This window comes from Mustela putorius, unplaced genomic scaffold (genome assembly GCF_011764305.1).
Source record: "Mustela putorius furo isolate JIRA1106 unplaced genomic scaffold, ASM1176430v1.1 tig00000281_pilon_pilon_pilon, whole genome shotgun sequence".
Lineage (NCBI taxonomy): Eukaryota > Metazoa > Chordata > Mammalia > Carnivora > Mustelidae > Mustela > Mustela putorius.
Genome location: NW_025421343.1, coordinates 2,352,781 through 2,377,996, shown reverse-complemented (window position 1 = coordinate 2,377,996; position 25,216 = coordinate 2,352,781). Strand labels below are relative to the sequence as shown.

General features: G+C 47.0%; 1 protein-coding gene across 4 annotated transcripts in view; it reads left to right on the top strand.

The window, feature by feature from the left end:
- EXOC6B (exocyst complex component 6B) overlaps window positions 1-4,259 on the top strand; it is a 651,357-nt gene extending 647,098 nt beyond the window's left edge. For all 4 annotated transcript variants that reach the window (XM_004742187.3, XM_004742188.3, XM_004742185.3 and 1 more), the window contains one exon: window positions 790-4,259. In XM_004742187.3, the coding sequence (XP_004742244.1) occupies window positions 790-916 (127 nt within the window). In that variant the 3' untranslated portion in view covers window positions 917-4,259. The remainder of the gene's footprint in view (window positions 1-789) is intronic.
- Window positions 4,260-25,216: the final 20,957 nt, after the last annotated feature.

The following is a 25,216-nucleotide window of genomic DNA, read 5'->3' as shown; positions in this document are numbered from 1 at the left end:
TTCTAGAAATATGCCATCTCTGGAGCTTTGGCGGTACCTGGTAATAGAAAGCTCTGCGAAGGTCAAAGGTGTGAGGGTATGGACAACCCTCGGGTTCTCAGGGGCTTCTCCTGGCTGAAGTTCTGACTCCACAAGCGAAAGGATGGTCTGTCTGCTCTACTTCTCACGATGTGCTCAACCGCCTTGCCGTCTCTGGATCCTCACTCTGAGACAAAAGAGATAGGTCAGGCCCTTAGTTTTGTTAGGGATGGGACAGAGCAACTGGCCAGTGAAGTTTAGAAATACACAGTGACTTTCAGTTACTCATCTCCTCTTAGAATTACTAGCTGAGAGTTTGTTCCTGCTTTCTCTTTCAAATACCAGCTCTGAGGTCGCAGCAGGATTTCACGAGCTCAGGAGATGATAAGTGGATCCTGGATCTAGATATTCTGTAAGAGCCTGTTGACCCTCAGGGCTTCAGCACACCCAAGATTCCTATGGGAGCTGCACACCTGGAGCTAGAAGGGAAGGAAAGAGGTGCAGTGGGGGGAGGAGGGTGATCAGGAGGTTGGCCCCTCCATCGCTGGCTTTGGACTCTCTTCCAGAGGTGACTGAGGTTGGGAGGGCAGTGGGTGCCACAGGACAGCTTCCTGAACAGTAGGTTAAGTAGGGGCTTGACAATGGAAATATTCTGGACTCTCAGGTCTGGGCGGAGGTGGAGATGTGTGGAGCCATCCCACCTCCCGCCTGGTCTCCTTCCACCATTGTCTCCTCAAACATTTTGTTCTCCTTCTTTCTTCCTCTGTTTAGGATGAGGGACACCAGCCGCAAGAACAACATGTTTGCACAGTTCCGGAAAAATGAGCGAGACAAGCAGAAATTGATTGACACTGTGGCCAAGCAGCTCCGGGGACTCATCAGCAGCCACCACTCATGAAAGTTAACCTCAGGCCTGCAGAGGCTGCTCACGTCAGCCCCAGAGGCCAGGACCCAGGCCCGGCTGGCCCTGCCTTGTGCATTCTTCTTCAAAGAGAGCAAATGTATTTTTTTAATAACCTGTGTACAGTATTCGCGTAACCTTTCCCTATAGTAAAAGAGGCACAAGAAAAAGCAAGTACATGAGGTGTTGCTAGGCTGGGACTCCAGGGAAGTCATACTGTACTCTGTAGCGGCCTAGAGATGGTGGTGTCACCAGTCCCAGGACGATGAACCACGTTTCATCGCTGCCCTAGAACCTTGGTCTGGGGCTCAGGAATGACACAGACGTAATGGGTCCTTGGTCCTGGGAGGTAAGGTGAGTAGGCGAAAATATAACAAAGTATATCCTGTTCGTTCCCAGCACCCCATTCACCATGCAGGGGAGGTTGGTCCTTCCTGATGCAAGGAGAGGACCTGGAAAACGTTACTGTTCAGTGTATGAAAGACCAGCACACATGAAGGACCAGCACACACGGTTCTGGAAGTTTGTATCTCCCCAGTCCACCAATGTTCATCAGCAGGGGGACAAGCATGGCGTGTGGCCAGAGGACAGCTTCACTCCAGTCCCCTGAGAGTGGCCATTTCTTCAACCCAGATCTGACCCAGTGCTTTTATTGCTGACTTTTCTGGGACAAGATAGAGCTGAGTATACAGTGGTGATAATTGGACCCCATGACTAACCGCAGGTTGCTCCACACCAGGAAGTGTTTTATTAGCTCTTGAAAGCCAGTGTGAATGGAATCAGAGCCTCGGTCCCTTCCCTGTTCATCTCATCGTCTTCTTTCAGGGTCAAGGCACTGGATTCAGAGCAGAGATCAGCAGTTACTTCCATAGATCTTCACAGAGAGTCTCAAACTTGACCTTCAGTAGTGTCATTGGGTTTGGTCAGATTCTAGAAGCCTGAAAATGGACCTTCCTTAACCCTTCAGTAAAACCTGAAGGTTACTGGGGAGTGCCCCTTGTGATTGAAAACCAGCTCTCTGGCCACCATCTTTACAAGAAACATTATCAGCTCTGTACTGTGGCGGCAGCCGCAGCTGGACAGCATGCCTGTTGGGATGGAACCATTGTCTCCATGAAGCAGACGGGGCCAGTCGTGGCTAGTAGTTTGTCGCCTTTGGCCCAGCGGTCCGTTACTAAGTCATATCCTTGATGTGAAGCTCTTCTTACTCAAGCCCAAGTCTTTTGTCCTCTCCTGAGACCCCCATAGCCATCTTTTGGCCTCATCTAAGAAAGGTTGTCTATAATCCCATCTTGCATATTCTGGAGTGTGCCAAGGGAGCCTGAACTAGCTAGCTGGGAGTCTGTGTCCGCTGTCGCAGATGGGCTCCCGACACCTGGTGCAAGGGCTTTGCTGTGAGGTCAGCCCGAGGAACCTGCACTCTAAGACTCTTTGGGAAGGTGCTCCTGTGGCTACTGGCAAACGTGTAATTGTGCACCACCAAACAATGACAAATAAGCCACACAGGCATTTCCAGCTTGGATTAGTGGGAGGAGAGACTCATCAAACAGAATTCTTCACTACCTTTGCCAGCTACTTAGCTGCTTCTGGGGAGAGCAATGCTTCCTTTTTCATTCCCCACCCCAATCCCCCCAGAACCCCATCCCAACTTGCAAACGAAGGGGAAGAGATTACACACCACAGACATGAGCCTTCCTCAAAGCTGGAGAGGCCAGGCTGCATGGACGCTCTAGAGAAGCTTTCTAAGGCTTACCTTGAGGCCTCAGTGCTTGGCCCAGGGTCTCAGGAGGAGGGTCAGGGATGAATGCTGCCACCCAGAATTGCAAAAGGCAAGGGAAAGTGGGGGGCCATGGGAATGAGATCCCAGATGCCATCACCCAAGCCCTGGGTTCGACTGAAAGAGCAAGAAATGATTACACTAATCTAAAGTCCTGTTGCTTAAGAAGGGCCCAACACAGACTCCTTCACTAGTCTCCCGTCTGCAGCAAGATCCTTTCAGATGGATCTTGGGACATGGGACATGGGACAGAGAGAACCTTAAGCATGTCAGAGATTTTGTCTTCTCTGAGTCATCATTGCTGAGCTAGTCTCAAGCCTATACCCTGGAAAGACTGCTGTAGAGGAAAAGCAGACAGGGGAGCGGAATGGGGCTTCCTCTGTACCTCATTCACGACCTTCCTCTAAAGAAAACACTTAGCCCGCTCAAGACTCTTAGGGGAGGATCCTTTGGTGGCTCTCTTTCCTCTTGGTCTGTCTTCAGTCTTCTCTGATGAAACCAATGTGCTGCTACTGAGTTGTGTCTAGAGACACACTCTGGTTGGGCAAGGGAAGGTCAAAAAACAGGGACCGGCAATGTCTAAGTTGTTTGAATTGGCGAAGTCGGATTTTTGAGTCTGATCTCCAGGCCTCTAGCTGGGCCAGGCCTTGAGAGGACTTGTGCACATGGGGCCATGCCATGCCCTTCAGACTCCTAAGACCCGGCCTCGGGTGCCCAGAGATATGGAAGTGCCCCAGCAGGCCCCAGTAGCAGAGCAAGAGCAGCAGTGGCTACAAGCCTACAGCCTGGGGTTAGCGTGACTCTTAGCCAAGTTCTTGGGGAAACCAGGTCCATGTTTCTAAAGGGACCTTCTGGGTTGGGACCCTCATAGGTTTCAGTAATAGTGTAGGCAGCTCGTATAGTTTGGACGTTCACAGGAAATCTCTTGGGACTGTGATTGAAGCGATTGGGGGGTAGAAATTGGTACCAGCGGAATCCCTGTGGACAAAAGGATTGGCCAGCTTCCAAGGAGTGCTGCCACTGTTTTCATCGCATACCAGGCCTATTGGTCTCTTGGCCTCAAAGCCAGCCTAGCTCCATCGCATACCTGACAAGGGTCTGCTCAGCAAGCAGGGCTCTCCTATCCCCAAGATCGGCAATGGCCATGACCTCCCTCATAAAGCCTCTCCACACTCCCTGGGGCCTGCTACGGAGCGCCCCGCCTGTTGCCTCCCATCTCCCAGGACTCTGCTCCTGGCTGTTTCAACTGCCTCTTTTTTTTTTCTTTTTCTTTTCCTTTGCTTGCGTTCGTAATTACTTTTCACTAATGTGTTGGAAATAGCGTTTTTATTTTGCACAAATAGTTACACATTTATGGAGGAAATTTAGGAGAGTCCATTTTTAACTCTAAAGGGAACTTTTTTTTTTTTTTCTTGAAGACTCACTCCTAAAGCTACCAATGCAGACAGGCCTCGCGGTTCTTGGGAGCCTCCCCTGTGGAAAGAGCATGTTGATCCCTCCTGTACATTTTTCTGTCTTAACTGCTATTAAACAAGGGAGCCTATGTACCTGTTTCAAAAGCCACGGTGTTGTCTCATGGTTTTTTGGTTCTTCTGCCCCTCTCACACATTGCAGCTGCAGTGGCGAACCGGAGGGCAGCCGTCGCACCCCCTGGACAGGACTGAGGACTAGAGCAGGCAAAGGCCCACTGGGGGGAGGAAGCCTACCTGCTGCACAAGGCAAGGAGCCCTTGGAAAAGTCCCAAACCGCTGGGTTGGGTTTCCCGCTGATCCAGTTAACACGGGTATCCTCACCATCGAGGGGAGCGCTGGTCTGGGCAGCCTGAGCCTTCCTGTGGCTTGAAAAGCAGCCCTTGCTGCGAAAGGGCTCTTAGTCCAAACAGAAGGAGGATGTAGCATTCTCCAGAATAAAGCCAAGTGGGGGAAGGGGAGGAACGAGCCTGTTTTAGAGCCCCTGGCGGGGAGGGGACGGGCCTCAGGGCCTAATGCCAGGGCGGGTGTGGTTGGGCAAGACGGTGTGGAGGCAGCTGGATGTTCACTACCTGGGCCTTGAAACAGTTCAGTTCAGATTGTGTTAAGCTGTGGGAGGGTCGCAGGGGCAGACCACGCTAGAGTGAAAAGTTGGCCGGTGTCTGGAGGATAAGGGCAGAGCTCAGGGGTTGGGGGGTGGGGGGCACACACGGAACCACGGAGCATAAGGCCAGAAATGGGGTAACAGCACCCACTGCGCTTGCCCCCTTGGGACAAGCGCCTGTTCGTGAACCGGGTACAAGCCCTTCAAATCAACCAACCGCCTGGCTCAGAGTAGAGCCAGTCCTCCAAGGGGGCATCTCCTCGTCACCACCACCTAGAACATTCTCTGCCGTCTCTTTGGTGCCAAAACTTCTACTAGCATTCAGGAGTTCTTAACCCTGGGTTAGTGACCCCTTGGACCATGTGTGTAGGAGTGTCTATGGTCAAGTGGATGCCCCAGCACGCATTCACCCAGTTTTCTGGATAGAAAGTCCATGGCTTTCATCAGTGTCTGGGAAAGATTCAGGACTAAAACGCTGAATGGTAACCAAACCCCTTTGGAAATACAGCTCTCCTGAGGGAAAGCCAGAAGCTCTGAGCTGTTACCTCCCCTCTCTGCCTCCTACGACTCAGAGACTTTTCAACACCTACGGCTCTGCCACCAGCCTTTTCCCGGAGCTCCCCACATGATCCCCAGGTCACATTTAAAAACCAGTACAGCTACCATTCCTAGCTTTCTCTACCCAGCCAGGTCAGCGTGCTGAGGTGGGCATGAGGACCTTGCATCTCCGAGATTGCAGAGACTTACGGCCAGTTGGGGAGCTTGCAACCCAGAGGGCTTTGCGGACATGGGAGCCCGCAAAGCCAAACTGAACCTGACTCACCCCAGAACATTCTCTGTAGCTTCTGAGCACTGACCGGCGCAGGGGCTAACCCAAGGCCTTCTCCAGAGAGGGAAGAGCAGCCCTGGCGGGGTTCCCGGAGCAGAGAGGGTGGGGGGACCTGGGACGGATGTGAGGCCGTCACCAGCTTGCCCCTTTGCTCACGGGCGGGCGAGGCGTATCTGCTCACCAGGTAGATGAGGACTGGGACTAGCTAGTGGGAGATAAAGGGAGGGAGAGAAAGTGCCAGACCCTTTCCTTTCCCCCAGAGGCCTCAGCGTTAAGTTTAATGGGCAGTGGTTGCCGGGGAATGAGAGAGCCTCAGGGCCCAAGGGACCAGAAGACAAAAGCTCTTGAGGAAGTGCAAGGAGGAGGAGGAGAGAAGTGGGGGCCTGGGCATTGTGTGGGAGAGCCACCCCTCTATCTGTTTCAGTCACTGCTGGGGTTAGGGTTACCATGCACTTGGGGCCCCAGCTGCTTTGTGGGGTCTGTGACATCAGCCCTTGTGATGGTAATGGAGGGGCCTCTCGCACAGGGAGGGAGGGGTGTGCTGGCTCCCCTTTGCCAGCCAGCCCAAATCAACTCCCAGAGAGGATTGAAGCTCCTGTTCCCTCCGGGTGGGGGCAGGATGTGGGCCCAGGACCGGCCCAAGACAACAGGCCCAAGCCATGACCTTCCTCTCTCCAAAGCTCCAGAAAAGGAATGGAATCTGAACATTGAGACGCTTTTCTGGCCCTAAACAATCCTCCCATTCTCTAGGCTCAATGATGGGTCTATTTCCTCCTGTAAATGGGTCTCGTAATCTTCAACTTTTACCTTTGCTTCTAAGGGTAATTAATTGGATCTCCCTCTTGTTCTCCCTACACACTCCCCTCTCTGTTACAAGGCTCAGGTTAAGCCGGGTGGATGGCTTTTCTTTCTTTCTATTCCACGGAGTGCTCATTTTTAAAGCTGATGGAGTAAGGCCTTGCCCTCTCCAGTGAACCTCTTCTCCAGAGAAGCCCGCTGGGGAAACACCACTTCCGCGGGCCCGGGAAAGCGGCCTTTGCCGGGCTAAAGGCTTTTCAGATAACAAGTTCTGAGCAACCATTTCACTTTTTCTTCCCAGGTATGTTTCCAAGGCTTTAGGGAAGTAGTTTTCAGGGTGTCCCCCTCAGGAGCAAAGTGAGGATTTAAGGGAAGATCTGGACCCTGGAGACAAGGAGAGGCAAAGATGGACTCTGGAGAAGTTAGAGCCAAGGATCAGAGAGTTTCCCTTTTTTCCCACTGGCTGGGGAGAAACAGGAAGCCCTCAGGTGCAGGCAGCATGAGGGCATCAGGTGGGGAGGAGTGAGGGTAGACCCCATCAGGTAAGGGGGAAGAGATGCTGCTATGGGGAGACAGGTCATGCCAGAGATGCTGAGGATTTCTAGTAACTGTGACCTTGTCTGACACACTTCGAAGTCAGGAATGACCTTCTATGCCTGTCTGAATCCTTTGCCGAATTCTGCCCCACGCATGGCATCTGGGGCCTCTGGACCCATTGAGTCCCACTTGGAGTGGGGACAGTCGCTACCAAGGGAAGGGGCCAGGAGAGCAGCAGCCCCTGCCCAGAGGAATGTCCTGCAGCTGGCACTGTTTAGGAGACGTATTGAGGATAAAAAGCAAACTAACTTGTGGTCAGTTTTACTACGGTTTTAAACTTCTCTACACCCATGTATGCCCCGCCTCTTGGCATGCCGTGGAGTAAGGAACAGGTTGAAATCAGACTGAGTCAGGTGAGAAGCCAAAATAGCAGTTTAATTCCGGACAGGCAGGGTGTGAGTCCCGGTGGTGGTGCTGGTGAAGGCTTGTGTACGCGGGCGTGTGTATGCGTATGTGGGTATCTAAAAGAATTCGGGCCTCCCCCCACGGAGCCCTAATCCCACATGGAACCACTGTTAACAGTAGGGTGATGTTCTTCCTGCTCCTTTGAATGTGTATATACTTTTTTCACCAAAAAATATGATTGCAATATACTACATTACAGGTGTCTCTCCCACTTAATGTATCTTGGATGTCTTTCACGGCAATATGATAGGATTTCTTCCTCCATGACGCCTATGAATACTTCTCTGGCATGGGTGTCCCTGGAGTCTATTTAATTCTGAACTAGTCAATATTTGGGATGTTCCTGGTATTTCGCTGTGAGCAGTGTTACAAGACACTTGTGTACACCTCTGCCTTCTCGCGTAGGTATTTCTGTAGTATAAAGTTTCAGGAGTAGAATTGATTGGTTAAAGATCGAAAGCATTATAAATGTTAATAGAAATTATATATTACTCTTCTGAAAATCACCCATTTACACTGTCTCCTACAGGATATGATAGTCTGTTTCTCTATCTATCCTCAGCCCCATGTAATATCAATATTTGTTTTCTGTACATGAATTGATAGTGGGCTTAAGCATCCATTTGAATTAGTCATTTTTATTTCCTCTTACATAAAGCAGCTATCCATATATTCTGCCATTTTTTAAAAAAATGGGTTGTTTTCCTTTTCATGTTGGCTTGTAGCCATTTGTATTTTAGGGATTTTAATTATTTGTCATCTGCATTTGCAGATTTTTTTCCCCATTGTCTTTTGGGTTTGTTCACGGTCCATATCATTTTGAACTCCTGATTCTGCGAGTAACAAACAACCTAACTCAGAGGAGATTTGCTGACTGAAATTCCAAAGGTAGTTCAGGGCTGATTTGACTCAATGACTAAAAAATGTCAAGGTCCCGCTTCTTTCTTTCTGTCTGCTCTGCCTTTTCTAGGAGCAAGGCTGTCCTTCTAACAGCTTTCACACCTCCACACTACACTGTACAGAAACTTCTTCCAAAGGCCCTCTGAGAAGAGTAAGGCACCTGCTGACCCATAGCCTCCAAAATTCAGAGCCCTGAACAGGATGACGTGTCCTTCTTTTTGACAAGGACCATGTCGTGGGTTTACTGCTGAGACGTGGGTCACTTGAACCAACACTGTGGCAAGGGCAGTGGAATTACTCCTGTGGTTTAAACGATCAGTTCTCACCCTGGGACTCTGGGGTAAAGAGGTGTTACTACTCACCCCCAAACAAACTGCAGAGCAGCTACACACCAGGGAACTGGTGAAAGGAATATTGAAGAGATAAGACACAATATTCACCCCCTGGCTTTTTTTTTTTTTTTTTTTTTGCCATAGAAAAGGTTTTTCATTTTTGAAACATCAGTTTATCAGTCTTCTCCTTTATGATGTTTCGACTTCATGTCAGACTGTCCTCTCTTCAAAACTATAATAAAACTATGGACCCATGTTTTCTTCTGATAGTTCATGTTTAGCTTGTTAATCATTTATCAATTTGAAGTTTACTTGGAGGTAAAGAATGCGGCAGGGGTCCCGATGGCTTTTTTCTCCAAGTGGCTGACCAGTTGTCCCACAGCATCACTGGTTAATTTGTAAATATCATGTTTATCATATATTAAATTCCCATTTATCCTTGGGCCTACTTCTGGATTTATTTGTGTCTCCATGATCATCCTGTTCCTGAATCACTAGCGAATTGCTCTAACTGCCCTATCTTTTGGGCCTGTTTTACTATCTACTAATCCTTTCCTACATCGTGCTTTTCTCTTTCAGATTGTTCCGGAATATTTGGATATTCTTCCATGGTAATATTATAATTTTTTTCAAGTTTCAAAAATTCTGTTGTGATTTTGATTGGAACCCCATTGATAGTACAGAATAACTTGAGGTTAGATAGCATCTTTATGACACAGTCTACCTGCATGGATGAAAATTATCTGTCCACTTATTCATCACAACCATATTTCTCTAGCAGTTTTAACATGCTCTGTATTTGGATTCTTCACAGTTCTTGTCTAGTACAACCACGGATCTTTAACATTTTCATTACTATTGGAAGCGAGATCTCTCCTTCCGTGTTCTGCATTTTCCGTTCTGTTTTACTGATGGAATATGTGAACATCTATCAGATTTGCCAAGTCCTATGGGCCCATATTAACAGATGCTGAGGAGGCTATGGAGAAACAGTGGTGGAAAGATGGATGAAAGAACTTTTAAAAGCAGTTTTGTGCTGCAGATTCAAATCCCTTATCTGCAATTCAAAATCCAAAAAGAAAAAAAAAAAGCAAAACCAAACAAACAAACCTGAAAACTGGAAATTCTTTCCTAACACATTTGGTGGCAAACTAGACATGATATGAGATTATTTATGGTTTTTATTTATCCCACTCAATGTTGTCACCACAGAAAAAGTTATATATTTGATTATGGAACACTTTCCCCACACCCTGCTAGAATATGACCTATGACACACACACCTTTCTGCCTCTCTCGAGTCTGAACAGCTCTTCTCTGAAACACGTTTGGTCCCACAAGTGTGCCTAAGGAATAGTGGGCCTGTGTGCGGTAAAGTTGAAGATGTGAATGTGCTTAGACTCCGCAATTTCTGAGAGAAGTATCTCCACAAGGAGACTTGTTTAAGATCGTTCGTTCTAGTATTGTTTGTAATTATGAAAGATTAGAAATTGGGGCGCCTGGGTGTCTCAGTGGGTTAAAGCCTCTGCCTTGGCTCAGGTCATGATCCCAGGCTCCTGGGATTGAGCCTCACATCAGACTCTCTGCTCAGCCGGAAGCCTGCTTCCCTTCCTCTCTCTCTGCCTGCCTCTCAGCCTACTTGTGATCTCTCTCTGTCAAATGAATAAATAAAATCTTTAAAAAAAAAAAAAAAGATTAGAAATCACCTAAATGTCCACCAGTGGGAGAATAGATCAATTGTGATCTGTTCATCTAAGAGAGAATGAATAGTGGTTGGAATGAACGACATGTGTCCACATGAATAAATCTTTTAAAATTTGTTGAATAAAAAAGCAACTTGAAGAACAATAACAGTGCAATACAATTTAAGCTTGGAAACAGGCATGAGAATGATAAACCCCGAACTTAGTATAGCAGTCAGTCTCTGCAGGATGGGGGAGGAGAATGATAAACCCCGAACTCAGGATAGCAGCCAGTCTCTGCAGGATGAGGGGGAAAATGAGGTCCCCCAGGGTACACAACAGGCTTTTTTTGCTTTATCTGTAAGTCTAATTACTTTTTTTTTTCAAAAATCTGAAATGAATACGGCCAAATGTTGAAATGTTTTTACAAATACATAGATTTGTATTCTATGTAATGCACTCGATCGTAAGAATTCTGGAGGGTTAAGCATAAGCGATACAGGACTAGAGCAGCTGAGCAGCAGAGACCCAGACATTTTCTTGTCTTTCTGTTCTGTCACGCTTAGCATACTTAGCATTTCATAGGCACGGGACGGCTGCCTCACCTCCAGGCATCACATCACATCACCTTCCTGGCAGGAGGAAAGGAGAAGGAGGAAAAAGTCCTATGCAGGCCAAATCCTTCTTTAGGAGACCACGATTTCTATCTTTCTTCAGGTTCACAGATTTGCTTCCTTAAAATTATGTAAAGTATTCTCAAAATTATTAAATTTAAATTCCTATTAAAAATTATCTCTTTATATTACCTCCTCTTACATCTTACTGGCGGGAATGGAACCACATGACCACCACCAACACCAATCACAGCCAAAGGGAAGGAAGTTATATCTGGTTCAGTCCCTGTAAGCTCCATGAGAACAGAATATTTGGGGCACAACTTTATCGTCAATGTCTAGAAGAGTTTCTGCCACCTAAAATATGCTCATTGCATTTTACTGAGTGAACTAACTGCATGTATCAATGGAAAGATAAGTGGAGCTGGGAGAGGGACAGGAGATCCAGAGATCTGCTTGACTGTGTGAGCCGATCTGAGTCCCGTCAGTTGGGAACCAGGGGGAAGTAAATGTCGTCAGGAGATCAGGTCTGTCGCAGTATCCTTGACCCATTGAGCCAAGTGAGGTGAACTATGTGTTTGTTATACATGGACAAATATTTTCTTCTAGTCTTCCACTTATTTTTTAAATAAGCCTTTTATTTTGAAATAATTTTAAGTTTATGGAGAAGTTGCAAAGAAATTCAGAGTTCTCATCTACCCCTCACCTCGCTACCTCTCCTGTTAACTATGGACGTCCTATTACCATGGACGTTTGTGGCAATTTTAAAAACCAACATTGGTACATTTGTATGAAGTAAACCCAGACTTCCATGGGATTTCACCTGCTTTGCAATTCCAGGATTCAATCTAGGATACCACAGGGAGTTTAGTTGCTATAGCTACTTAGTTTCCTTTGGTCTGTGACAGTTTCTCCTTCTTCCCTTATTTTTTTCATGGCTGTAACAGTTTTGAGGTATTCTGGTTAGGTGTTTTTGTAGAAGGTCCTCAGTTGGCTTTTATCTGTTGTTTTTCTCTTGAGTAGACAGGGGTTATGGGTTTTTTGAAAGAACACCACAGAGGTGAAGTGTCCTCATTCTATGTTGGAAGTTACCTGATGTCACTAGTGGTGTGAACGTTGAACACTGGGGTACGACAATGTCTGCCATGCTTCTCCACTGTAAAGTGACTATCCCTTTCCGTATTTCAATTCTTAGAAGCAAGTCACTAACTGCAGTGCACTGCTAAGAAGATGACAGGGAGGGGTGGGGGTTAAGCTTCACCTTTTAGAAAGGGTGTCTAAAGAATGATTTGGAATTCTTCAATAGGAAAGTTTTGGCTCTGCCAAAGTTTGGCTCTAACTTAAGCAAACTTATTTAAAATTATATAAAAAATTAAATTTAAATTTATTTAAATCATTTGTTTATCTCAGTAGGGACTCATGCACATATTTTTGCACAAATTTTGGGATATTCTTTCTATAATTTTGTATTGCAACATAACTCACACAACATAAAATTCGGAGCATGCAATTCAAGGGATTTTTCTATACTCACAATATCATTTCTCAGAACATTTCCATCATCCCAAAAGAAATCCTGTACTTATGAGCAGTTACTCCCAATCCTCTTCTTCCCCTGTCCCCCAAATCTACTTTCTGTCCCTATTAATTTGCCTATTCTGGACATTTCATATAAATGGAATCTCTAATAAGTGACTTTCAGCATCTGGCTTCATCCACTTAGCATAATGTTTTCAAAGTTTCTCCTTGTGTACAGCATGTATTGGTCCTTTATTCCTTTTGGGGCTGAATAATATTCCATTGTATGGCTATACTACACTTCGTTTATCCAATCAGGTTTGATGGACCTTTGTCCAGCATTATATGAATAATGCTGCCATGAACTTTGGGTAAGTTTTTTGGAAAATGTATTTTCAATTCTCTTAGATATATACCTTGAAGTGGGATTGTTGGGTCATATGGTGACTCTGTGTTTAACTTTTGGAGAAACTTCCAGACTATTCTCCAAAGTGGCTGCATCATTTGACATTCCTGCCAACAGTGTGTGAACGCTCACCATGACTTGCCAACACTTGCTAGTTTCTGGCTTTTGGCTTGTTTTTCTAAAATTACCATCCTAGTGGCTGTGAAGTGGTATCTCATTATAGTTTTGATGTGCATTCTTTTTTAAAAAAGATTTTATTTATTTACTTTAGAGAGAGCACACATGAGTGGGGAGAGGAACAGAGGAGAAGTGAGAGGGAGAGAATCTCAAGAAGATGAGGCACTGAGCATGGAGCCTGACAGGGGGCTTGCTTGATCTCACAACCCTGAGATTGTGACCTGAGCTGAAACCAAGACTTGGACGCTCAACTGACTGAGCCACCCAGGAGCCCTTGATGTGCCTATCCATAATGACTAAAGATGTTGAGACTCTTTCTGTGTGCTTACTTCCCTTTGCATATCATATTTGGAGAAATGTCTATTCAGATCCTTTGCTCTTTTTAAAAATTGGGTTTTCTTATTGCTAAGTTGAAAGATTTTTTTATAGTCTGGATACCAGATCCCTATAAGATTTTCAAATATTTTCTCCCATTCTGTGAATCTTTTCACTTTTTGACAGGCCTTTTCATGGCCCAAGTTTCTAAATTTTGATTAAGTCTCCATTTACCTTTTGTTGTTGTTGCTTGTGCTTTTGTTGTGATCTAAGAAACTATTGCTGAATACAAATGTGTGAAGCTTTATACCTTTATTTCCTTCTAAGAGTTTTATACTTTAAGTTCTTACATTTAGGTCTTTCATCCATCTTGAATTTGATTTTTGCATGTGGTATAAGTTAGGGGTCCTAACTCATTCTCCTATGTGTGGAGGTCTAATTTTTCCAGAATCTTTCATTGAAAAGACTATTATTTTTCCCCATTGAGTAGTTTTGGCATCCTTGTTGAAGTCAAGTGACAATTTCTGAGCTCTTGGTTTTATTCCACTCTTGAGTCTATATGTCTATCTTTGGACTTGTGTATTTATTTTATACTTCGGGTGAAACCCAACACCATGTTATTTATTTCTTTGCTCAGGCTTGGCCATTGGGAAGCTCTTTCAGGTTGGCTCCTGTCTACTTTGAAAAACCTCCATCCTTTCATTTATTCTGACATTGCCTAGATGTGTGAACTATAAGATGCTCCAGGCTTATCTTGTACTTCTCCTATTCCAGTCATAGAATTAACCAAATCTCCACAGAGTCTTAGCTCCTTTTATGGTATAATGATATTTAGAAACCAAGATCTGAGTGCTTGGTGTGCTCATTGCTACTGGGGTGTTGTTTAGGGGCTCTCAACAGATGGGACTAGATATTTTATTATATAGACTAACGCATGTATACATGCATATCTATATTTGTTTCTGTATCTGTACATCTGTGTGTGGGAGAGGGGTAAATATATAAATGAATTGATACAGATGTTTCAAACTCCAATCTAGTACCACAGGGATAATTCTAACCTTTCCTTCTCTCCAGTAATGAGAACCTGGTTCCCACAATGTATCAAACCAGGCATTTACTTATCTATCCAAGCTCACTGCACAGTTTCAGAATTGCTAACATTTCACTTCACATTCACCTATCTTTAGTTGTTTGTACTAGCTTTGATCCTACAGGATTTTGAAATTTAATGTGGTTTGTCAGTCTTTTCCTTTAAGCATCTAAGTTCTGTATCTCAGTTAGAAAAGCTTTCCCAGCCATCATAAACCTCCAGATTACAAAAATATTTTGGCTTTACATTTTGATATTCAATCTATCTGGATTTTATTTTGGGGTTATATAAGTTGAAGCTCTAAACTTTTTTTTTCTCTCAAATGGCTATCTGAAGGTCCTAAATGCCTATTATTAGTCAATCCTCTCACTGATTTGCAATACATGAGTCTATTTCTAGATTCATCCTACTTGTCTGTCTATTTCAGAGCCAATAGGACACTACTTTAGTTTTTGATACCATAAAATATATTCTGATATCTAGTATGAAGTCTCCCATCATTGATCATTTTCAGAAATTTCTTGGCTATTCTTGTATGTCAATTCTCACAGATGAGATTTAGAACTAATTTGTGAAATTTCATTTATAAAATCCCATAGGGATTTTGATTGTGATTACATTGAATTTATCCAATTTTGGAGAAACTGACATCCCAATGTGGTAAGTCTCTATTTAGGCCTTCTTTTATGTCTTTCATAAAGTTTTATGGTTTCTTCCCATAAGTCTTGCATTATTCATGAATTCACATTATTCACATAAATTCACATGAGTATTCAGATTATTCATTATGCATTTTAAATTATATTTTTAAATTTATTCATGCTAACATATAAGAAAGCTGTTGATTATATGTTTTTCATGTATCTGAACAAGTTACTACACGCTTTTATTAGACCTAATAGGTTTTTAGTTGATTCCCTGGGAGATAGTATTGTAGACAGTCCTATTAGCTGTAATAATGACAATGCTCTATTCCTTTCTCAATCAAAGAGCTATATATTGGTGGGGGAACGAAACAGACATATTGCTAAGCAAACCTCATCAAGGAAAAACAATGTAAAAAAGTACAAATTCTTTCCCAATTCCTAGACAAAATTGGGAATCAGAAAATAGAAATAACCACAGACTTGAGGAAACATTTAGTTTCCAAAAATAACTGAAATATAAGTAAGTTTTGTGAAATATATCCAAAAACCTAAGGATGGCGGATGCTTCCAGAAAAATACATATTGCCAAAACTGACCCAGAAAAGGAGAGAAAACCCCAAAAGTTCAATAATCATGAAAGAAATCAGAAAATTGTTCAAGAGCTGTCTCTTTTATTTATATTCATACTTTTTTTGTGTTACTACTGTTGGCTTATTTTTTTATTCAAATATAATTAACATGCAGTGTTATATTAGCTTCAGGTGTGCAATACAGTGAATCAATGATTCTATACATTATCAGTGCTCATCACTATAAGTGTACCCTCAACCCCCTTTATCTATGTTGCCCACCCCCTCCCCCTTCCCACATCCCTTCTGTCAACTACCAGTTTATTCTCTGTATTGTCTGCTCTTTTGTTTCTTTTTCCTTTCTTTGTTCATCTGTTTTGTTTATATTCCTACTTTTGATTTTTCCTTGCATTTCTGACTTTTTTAAAAAATTAAGACAAGCACACATTGTTGAATAATAGAGGTCATGGTTAGAGTTCGTCCCTTGTTTTAATTTAAAGTTGTGAATTCTAAGGTTAAAGTTTTGTACTATTCCTAGCTTTTAATCCAAGTTTTCTATAAGAAATTCACCTTAAATTCTATTAAATGTATTTTTTCCAGCACACACTGAAGTTGTCAGTCTTCTTCCTTCACCTATTAATAGAGCAACTCCTAATGTTGAAACATCTTTTGGCTCATTTGTGAGTTCAACCCCATTTGATTATGATGTCTTATTATTTTGATGAACTTCTGAATTTTATTTGGTAGCATTTGATTAGGATTTTTTTATAAGTATTCCTAACTAAGACCTGTCTGGACTAACACTGTTCTTATGTTGTTTTGGTATGCAGAAAGTAGTTTTTGGAGAAATTTTATCTTTATTCTCTGCAGTGATATATTAAGGGTTATCTGTTCCTTGACATAACTTATAAAATTATCTTCGTCTGGGGCAGGGGGAGGCACCTGGAGTGCTGGTCATTGTTGTCTGTGACTCCTATAAGCCATCAGGTGAGTGTAGGTGAGTGAGAAACAGGGTGAGAAGTAACCTGGACAAATAGGGTTATAGCAGCACACTTAACTGTACAGATTGTCTCTAAACAAACTCTTACCCAACCTGAAGATTCCTCTCCTCTGAGGACAGTGGAAATGGGGATAGAGATGAGGGGTGGACTCAAGAATCAAAATGGTAAACCAGTTGACCTTTGGTTAACTAGGCAGCTTTGGAGGTGGGAGATGAAAGCTAACGCTCACTTGGTTTGCTGCGAAAAATGACAGAGTCACCAGAAATGGGGTTGCCAGGTACCAGGGGAGTGTTGGTTTGTGAGAAGGTAAGGAATTCTGTTTTTAGACACTTGGAGAAGATGATCTTTTAGAAGTTTGATGAAGGAAAGAGATTGGGCACAGAGTGCCATCAAATGCTATAGACAACCTCACAACTACCCTATCTCCAATCTACAGATCCGGAAGCAGAGGCCCAGGAAGGCTTGAGTTCTTTTGATCCTAACAGTCATGCCCTTTAATCACATCCTTTAGGAGCTGTCAGCCTAGAGATCATTGGCATTGAGGGAAAGTCTTTTCAGGCTAAGAGAGATATTGGCTTGGTTCTGAGCAGAAGGGAAGAAACATTTCGAAATGGCCAGAATAAAGTTGCTTGAGATGGAACTGAGCTAGGTCCTGGAATATGTGAAGAGGATTCATCCAGAAAACTACTGACTGAGAACATAGACACAGTGGCTCTGAAGAGGAAGAAAACGCAGCTTCTGGATTCCATGTCATCTCAATCCATCAAGAGAAAGGTACATAAGATAAAACTCCCGCTTTTCCAGTTCACGCTAATACCACCCACCACATTCCCTCGCTCCTCCTTCCTCCTCCTCCCCCTCAGCTCCGAGAGGCGGGGACAGCATCTGCCTTAACAAGAAAGAGAGGAAAAAATCACAAGGATACAATGGATGCTAAGATGGAATGTACAGAATGCTCTGGAGCTCTGACGAGAGGGAGAGAAACTAGACACCACGAAGAATATGGCATTGGAATGGGTTTTAAAAGATAAGTAGTTACCGGTCAATGAAAGAATATTTAAAGCGGGACGCCATTAAAGGGAATATAAAAAAGGAAGCCAGCCTCTTCAGAGTAGTGGCTACTGGAATATGTTAAGGCTCAGGTGGCCTCACATCTCTCTGACTGACAGGACTGCAGAGTGGAGGAGGGAAGTGCTGCCCATGAACGAGGGCAGCTGGGGGCCTCTGTGAGTGTGGCCTCATGCAGCCTCTCCGGAGTCCCAGCCCCGCAGCAGAGCTCAGACCAAGTATCCACATCTTTGAGGACCTCATAGTCTCATTCTTGGTCAGCCACCCGGAGAAAATGGCATCCAGTGAGCAGCGTTTGTAGGAATAAGGAGCTGGAAGCAATCTAGGTGTCTGTCACTAGGGTAAAATGCGTGTTTACTGAGTTTTATACGTACTTTGTCACAGTCAGAAGTAACAAAATAGACACACATAAAGCCACATAAATGGATCTCAAATATAGCGTTAAACTCTTTAGAAATCCAAAATGAGATCTGTAGTACAAGATCATTCATAGCTAAGAATACCTGCATACATAAGATAGCATGGTTTTCCAAGATACGCGCGTACTTCACCAAGGGCGGGGAGCAACGCAGTGGAGTATGAGTCTGGGGGTGAAGAGGGGGACCCAGGGGAGGGCTGGGACACAGGCAGTAGGAATGAAGCCAGGACTCACCGAACATCCCCAGAACTAAAGGGCACATGGCCCTGTTTTCTGTCCCAGAGAACCAAAAAAGGATCCAGGAGCAGGAAAGTTGGGGGTCTGCTCTCAGCACAGAAGAGGCTGGCGGAGTGGAGAGGAGCCCTAGGTCTGAGGCTGGGAGAAAGGCTGGGGTCAGAGAGCTAGCCTGGGCATCATCCTGAGGGGGACTAGGAGCTGCTGACAGCTGACAAGCCAGGAGGAACGTTTGTTTTAAATGTTTTCTTCTGGTGACCTGGAGGACATGGCAAGTCCAGAGACAGTGTAGGGTTTGGGCAACTACTTATAATCACAGAGAAAGACACGGATCACAAGTAATGTGGGCAGATGTGGTCTGGAGTGGGGACCGTCTAGGGCCCATGTGGGAGCCCGCAGTGGACCACCCCATTTCTTAATGGAGGCATCCTGGGTGTCGCTCATTTGGGGACCCCTTCAGAGGAATGGGTATGCTTCCAGACACATCGAGGCCAGTGGTGCATCTCTCTCTCCTAGTCCCACCCCCTCCTCTATCCTGCTCATCCTGGCACGGAAAACAGAGGACTCAAGTGCTGATTCCAGCTCTTTCCTCTGGCTCCAGAAATGACCTTGAACAGGTCACACCTTCTCTCTGGGCCTCCCTCCCTCTCTCTTCCCTTTCCAGCAGGTACTTTCTTGGGCTTCATATTATTCCCCTAGCCATAGCCCCCCACAGGGAAATCTTGCCCCCTCCTGACATCCCCCCAGGTGTCTCCCAAGTCCTGACATCCTCCTCAATCTTCCGGCTCCACTGCCCCACCCTGGTGAGGAGGAGCAACAAATTGGGATCTAATGTCCCTGCTGATTGCATTATGGGTGTCTAATGTAATATGTCCTCATGAGGACCATCCATCAGAGCAGGGCCCCCCCCAAGTCCCTGCCACTCCAGTCACATTAGTCAAGCAGCCCATTCATCACCACCACACACCTCCATGGAGACTGGCCTAGACGGATGAGGGGCCAAATCAGATTTATGGGGAGGAATCGTGGAAAAAAAATCAGCCCCATCCATCTCCCAGACACTGAGGAAGAAGCCCTGTGTCCCCACTCCCTCCAAGGCTCCTTAGGGAAACGGGTGCTAATGGAGAAGCCAGCCAACTTGCTTTTGTTCTCCTGAAGGCCCATTCCCAAGCCCCTGGGTTGCCTAGCACACACGGCCCTACATCTAGCTTCTCCAGGAGTTCATAATTTTTGGAGCAAAGCTCCAGCCAGACTGGGACACGATGCCCAGAGTCAGCCATGACTTCTGAGAACGGAGGGAATCCATTTAACCAGATCCCTGGGTTGGCCGGCTGTTGGGAGTGGAGCAGGCCCGAGCCCCACTCAGCAAGGGGCCGGGTCCTGAGGAAAGCTGCTCGGGAGCGGTGGTTTCACCTAGACCTTCCATCTTCATGAGACCCGGCCCAGGGCTCTTGTCAGCTCTGGTGGCCAGCCTGGGCAGTTCTCCTTCTGCACCTGGAATATACCTGGAGAATGAGAGGGAATAAGAAGGGACAAAACTGCCATTCAGGTCCCAGGGCTTAGGAAAACTGAAGTCTGTATGATCTGTGAGAAAATTATGCAAAAATATGAATTGCTAGGGCCACTCCCGGGTTTTCAGAAGAAGCCTGGACAAGGGAGAGATCCCAGAGCTTCAGTTTCCTCAGCTTCTCCTCGAATCTGCCCTCGCTGTGAGTCGGCCACGACATAAACAGTTTACACAGAGCACCTTTTTTTTTTTTTTTTTTAAGCCTCGCAACTGCCAACTCCACAAAAAGGCAAGAACTTACTCTCCTCATTTTTAAGAGAAAATTGAGCCTCAGAGAAAAGTGACTTGGGCCAAGACCCTACAACTGTGGATGGCAGGACTGAGCCCTGCTTGTGCTCATTCTACCCCCGCTTGGCCTGAGTTGAGCTGGCTGGTCATGTGGTGGGCGGAGAGGGGTCCCTAGCTCAAATGTCTCCTTTCCAGACTGCTCTCTCACTGTGGACAGGGTGTCCCCTCTCTCCACTGTTGCTCCGTCCCCCAGGCTGCACCTGCCTTGGGGAGCCTGAGAAGAACCAATGGGTCCCAGGACTAGGACATTCTTGTAACAGTGGGCCCTGAAGGATCAGCCATGGGGACTTGTGAGCTCAGCAGTGAATCTTGTGAATCAGTGAATCCCTACAGCAGTGAATCTTGCTTCCCCCCCAAAACCGACCATGGCCCCAGCCAAGCTGGGTCCCGGGGGAAGGGAGCTCATCTGCTGAGCCAAGCCAGAAGCCTATATCCAGGGCCTAGGCAGAAGGCCATGAGGGATCCTTTTCATGGGAGTGTGGCCCTCATGGCTCAGCCGGGTACTAAGGTACAAAGGATGGCGGGCCCGGTTTCCCTCCTGCCAGGCCAAGGCAGCAAGGTCGTGGAGTTCAGCGTCGCACCCAGCTTGTGGAGAATGGGGAGCAGGGTGGGCGTGTGTCGTGTGAGGGAACAGCGCATGACTGTCCTTGAGCAGCACTAGCGCAGTAGGCACCTCTGTGGGAACAGAATGTGCGCGCCCACCCAGGAGAGGAAGCGTCAGGCACCATGCTGTGCCGGTGTGGGCCACGTGTGACAGCCATGTTATCTGGTCTCCCCACGGTCACCACTTGCCCCCGACAATGCCTTGTCCCCTCTTGGAAGGCAGGCCTTGCCCAGCGCTGCCTGAGCTGGTGCTTTAATAACTAGCTCCCTGCCCTCTTCCTCTTCCCTCACCGGCCGCCGGCCTTTCTCTCCTGCCTTCCCCCGGCCTTCCCCAAGTGTGCACCCCTGCTTTCTCCTCTGGCACATGGGCTGCCCTGCAAGAGGTGGGAAGAGAGCATGGGGAGTGACTGCACACCCTGTGTCTGCTTCTCTTCCCATACTTTCCCATCCCCCACTCCCACAGGGGGCTTTTGTGTGAACAGGACCTGTAGGTGACATCCTTCTTCTGAGCTCACTGGGTCCTCCTCATCCCTGATCCTTCAGAGGTCCCCTTCCTGTCTCCTTCCCCAGCACATGGCAGAAGGTGTAGAGTCTGCTTGTGTTCTCCAGGAAGCCAGGGACTGGGGGAGAACATAGTGCCATGGGTACCTCTCCCTGGTGCAAGATGGGGGAGCTGGACAGAGTCTCCCCACCTGGAGGCAGATGAGACCCTACCCGCTTAGGAGGGACCCCTAAAATGTTCAGGTCACTATGTAATGGGGTGAAGTACCTCAGTGAAGTAGATGGTTTTATACACAATTTCAAGATACCAAAACAAACTCCTAAAAAGGCAGCTGGAGAAAGAATCCCACCGATGGGAGTCAGTAGGTCTGGAAACTCTATGTGCATGCACAGGCCTGTGAGCATTTGTGCATGTGCGTGTGTGTGTGTGTGTGTGTGTGTGTGCCCCCATGTTGAGTGGGCTGAAATGGCTAAGCAGAGATCTTGAAAACCCTGAGATTTTAAGTGCCGAAGGGAAGCAAACAGAGTCATCAGTGTCAAGTGAAATTAAGTAGGACGTGTGTGATGAGCAAAGGAAAAAGGCTCCTCTCTCCTGACTCCTTTCCCTCTTCTTGGACCTGAAGCTTCTTGGGATTCTCTCCTAGCCCTGCTTCTCTCTGCAGGCTTCTCTATTTCCACATCGTCCACTAGCATGTACACATCTCTTTCTAGTCCAGATCTCTCTTTTTTGCTCCAGACTTCCAGAGCTGACAGCCCACCAGACGGCTCCATTTGAATATCCCTTAATCACCTGGAACATCTTGGGGCAAAATCAAACTCATCTTGTCCTTTATGCCTCACCATTCTTCTGAGTTCCTTGGCTTAGTAGATAAGACCACTGTGCACCTGAAATCCTACCCCCGCTTCCTCATCCTGTCCCCTTTGTGATTGGACCTCTAAATATTTCTAAAATCATTCCACATTTCTCTATCTTTCCTACTACCAGTTGGCTTAGTCCTTAGTATCCTGGCTAACAGCACAGACTAATCCAGATTTCCTGGGTTTGAAGTTCAGAGGCAATTATACCTAACCCCTCAAATACAGCAGGGTTCCCTTGGGCAAGTTTTTGAACTACTTGGTAACTCAGATCCTTCCTCTGTAAATAGGGGTAATAGTCTCCACTTTCTGGGGTCACTGTGGGGATTAAATGAAATAATACCTGTGACCCACTTAAAGAAGGGCTGGGCAGGTAGGAAAGGCCGTTGGCTATGATTGGTGTGTTATGGTTATCACTATTGTTATAACAGTTACTACCACCTGAGTTGTCCCCAGTCTCCTGATAGGTCTCCCTGTCCCAGCTCTCTTCCCATCTAACTCACCCACCACCCTGGAGGAGCCCTAAGGCTCGCATAGGTAAAGTATGGTGATGGGCTACTAAGAGGCAGGACAGATTTGGGGCCGAGGTCTAATGCTCCAGAACCCTTGTTCATAGCTACCAAGCCCCTCCGCCTATTTGCCAGTACCAAGAATGTGTGGATTTGGAAAGCAGGACAATGAGGAAGCAATGAAACCAGTGGAGGGAAAACTAAGAAAGGCAGAGGCAGTCCAGAGTTTCCCTGCATTAGGCATTTCTGGATGGCCATCTAGCTGCAGGAGGTGAGAATGGGGCCTGGTACCGAAGCTTGATTAGAAGAGGAAGCCTCGAGTTTTAGTGGGGACAGAGTGGGTTAGAGGGCCGAAGTCCTCCCAAGAACCTCCTGGTACCCCCAGAGGGATCAGGCCCAAGCATGGGAACCAGATGAGACCCTGGAGGGACCACAAGTGTGGGCTAGATAGCCTCGGCCATCAGAACAGTCAGACAAGGGGCATCTCTTATTTTTGCTCACCATATCAGTAGCTGGGGAGGAAACTAAGAGAAGCAGCAGCATCCAGGACCTCCCCCGCCCATGTTCGAGTAGAGCTGGTTTAAGTGTGAGAAGAGAGGTAGGGGGTGTTTTGGAGGTCAACCACATAGCGTCCCGCTCTGCCTCTTCTCCTCCTCCTGGGAGAGCATCAGCAGGAGCCATGGCTCATGCTGGGGGGTGTGCTCCGGGGGCAGCGGGGAGCTCCGTCAACAGGCTGCTCAGGTTAGCTCTCTCTCTGAGTTCTGCAGAAAAGGCTGCTGGTCAGTCTGCCGGCCTGCCTGCAGGCTGACCTCTGAACAAAAGCCATCTGGGAGTGGGAAGGCAGTGTAGGGGGTGGGCTGGTTTCAGACTGCGGCTCCAATCTCTGGATGAGGGCATATTTCCCTCTCAGTTCTTCCGGCCCTGTGGCTGGTGACTTGAGTTGCTACCCTTCCCTCTGCCTCCCAAGAATGGGAACCGAGCAGTCCGAGGCCCCTGCGTGCTCTGCCTCAGGCCCCAGACAGCCTCACAGTGCCTCCCTGTCTAGCAGTCCTCAGAGCTCAGGGGCAAGACAACAGTTTGCAAGGAAAAGCCTCCCTGTCCATCCATCTCTCTCCTCATCAGACCCCTAAAGAGAAGCTGGCTGCACAGGCTGAGTCAGGGGGTGTGGGCAGGGGTCTCAGAGGGCACTGTACCTCTGTGAGTGCCCCCCCCCACCCCAGGAGAGGGTTTCCTTGGCCCGAGGGCTGGGAGGAGAGCCCAGGAGGGAGGAAGCCGTGCTCCAGCTTGTCTAACTCAGCCCATGTGCAAATGAACAGTTCCTTTGAAAAATCAACCATCTTGCAATTTCTGGGATCCGTGGGATTTTTGCCGCTTGGGTTGAGGGTGGGGGCAGCAGTTTTTCACCCCAAACCACATGAAGGCAAATTCACTCAGAGCCACCGAACCACATCCCCTGCCTTTCATAGCGGTGTTCTACCTTCCACAAAAGCTCTGGGTTCTCTGTCATGCTTTCTTTTCTCTTCCTGGGTCCCAATTGTCAAGCCTTCAAGAAAATGCACTTCAGTCCTTTGTCACTGAGTGTAATTTGATAAACTGAGCAGAAACACACTGCTCTCTCCCCATCCTTTCAAAAACTGTTACCGCCAGAGAAAGAGGCTGAGGGAAAGAGATCTGAGGTCTTTGAATGGACGTTTAAGCACGAGCGCACGCACACACACACACACACACACACACACAAACACACACACAGAGTCTCATGCACATACCAGGACATAGAGTTGCCCGGGATGGGAGGAGGTGGAATCCCAGAGTCTGGCGCGTGGGGGCCTGGGCCTGGGGTCCCCGGGGCGGATGCCCTCCCAGCTCCCAGCGACTCCCCCAGTTGCAGGCCTGGTTGCAGCCGCCCAGTGGGCGGTGCCAGGGCAGGTTTCAGGCTATAAAGGGCTCTTGGCTGCCCGGGCCAGAGGGAACGCCATCGCTGCGGCAGTGTCCCTGGCAGCCACAGCCAGCTTGGGGCACTGCCGGTGCCCCATCGCCACGAGGCAGGCTACTCTTCCAGATTTGGACACAGCTGTCAGCTGCGTTCCTCCCACCTAGACCATCGGCAAGTCCCTTTTTGGGTTGCTTTCGTCTGGGTTGGGTGTGGGGTGGAAGGGGAAGGACGGGGTACGGGGGCTTCGACAGGGGAGGATGGGGGGATGTCTATTTCTTTGTAAGATTCCTTCCGGGGCAAGTCTCTGAAGCTGAGGTTTCCGAGATGAGGTTTGGGGTGAGGTTCATTCCTTATCTGGGCAAAGGAGAGAGCAGCAAACTTCTTTCCCAAGGGCCTCCCCCTGGCCCCCACCACCTTCCCAGGGCAGCAAGAGTGGGTGAGGGGCTCTCTCCTCGCTGGGGGTCTCGGGGAGGTTGGGAGTAAGGAGCCGGGCTGTGCCTGCTTCTGACATTTGGAGAAGGGTCTTTGTCTATAGACCAGAACTAAAGTAAAAACTAAAAAATCTAGACAGCCAATGATGACAGGATA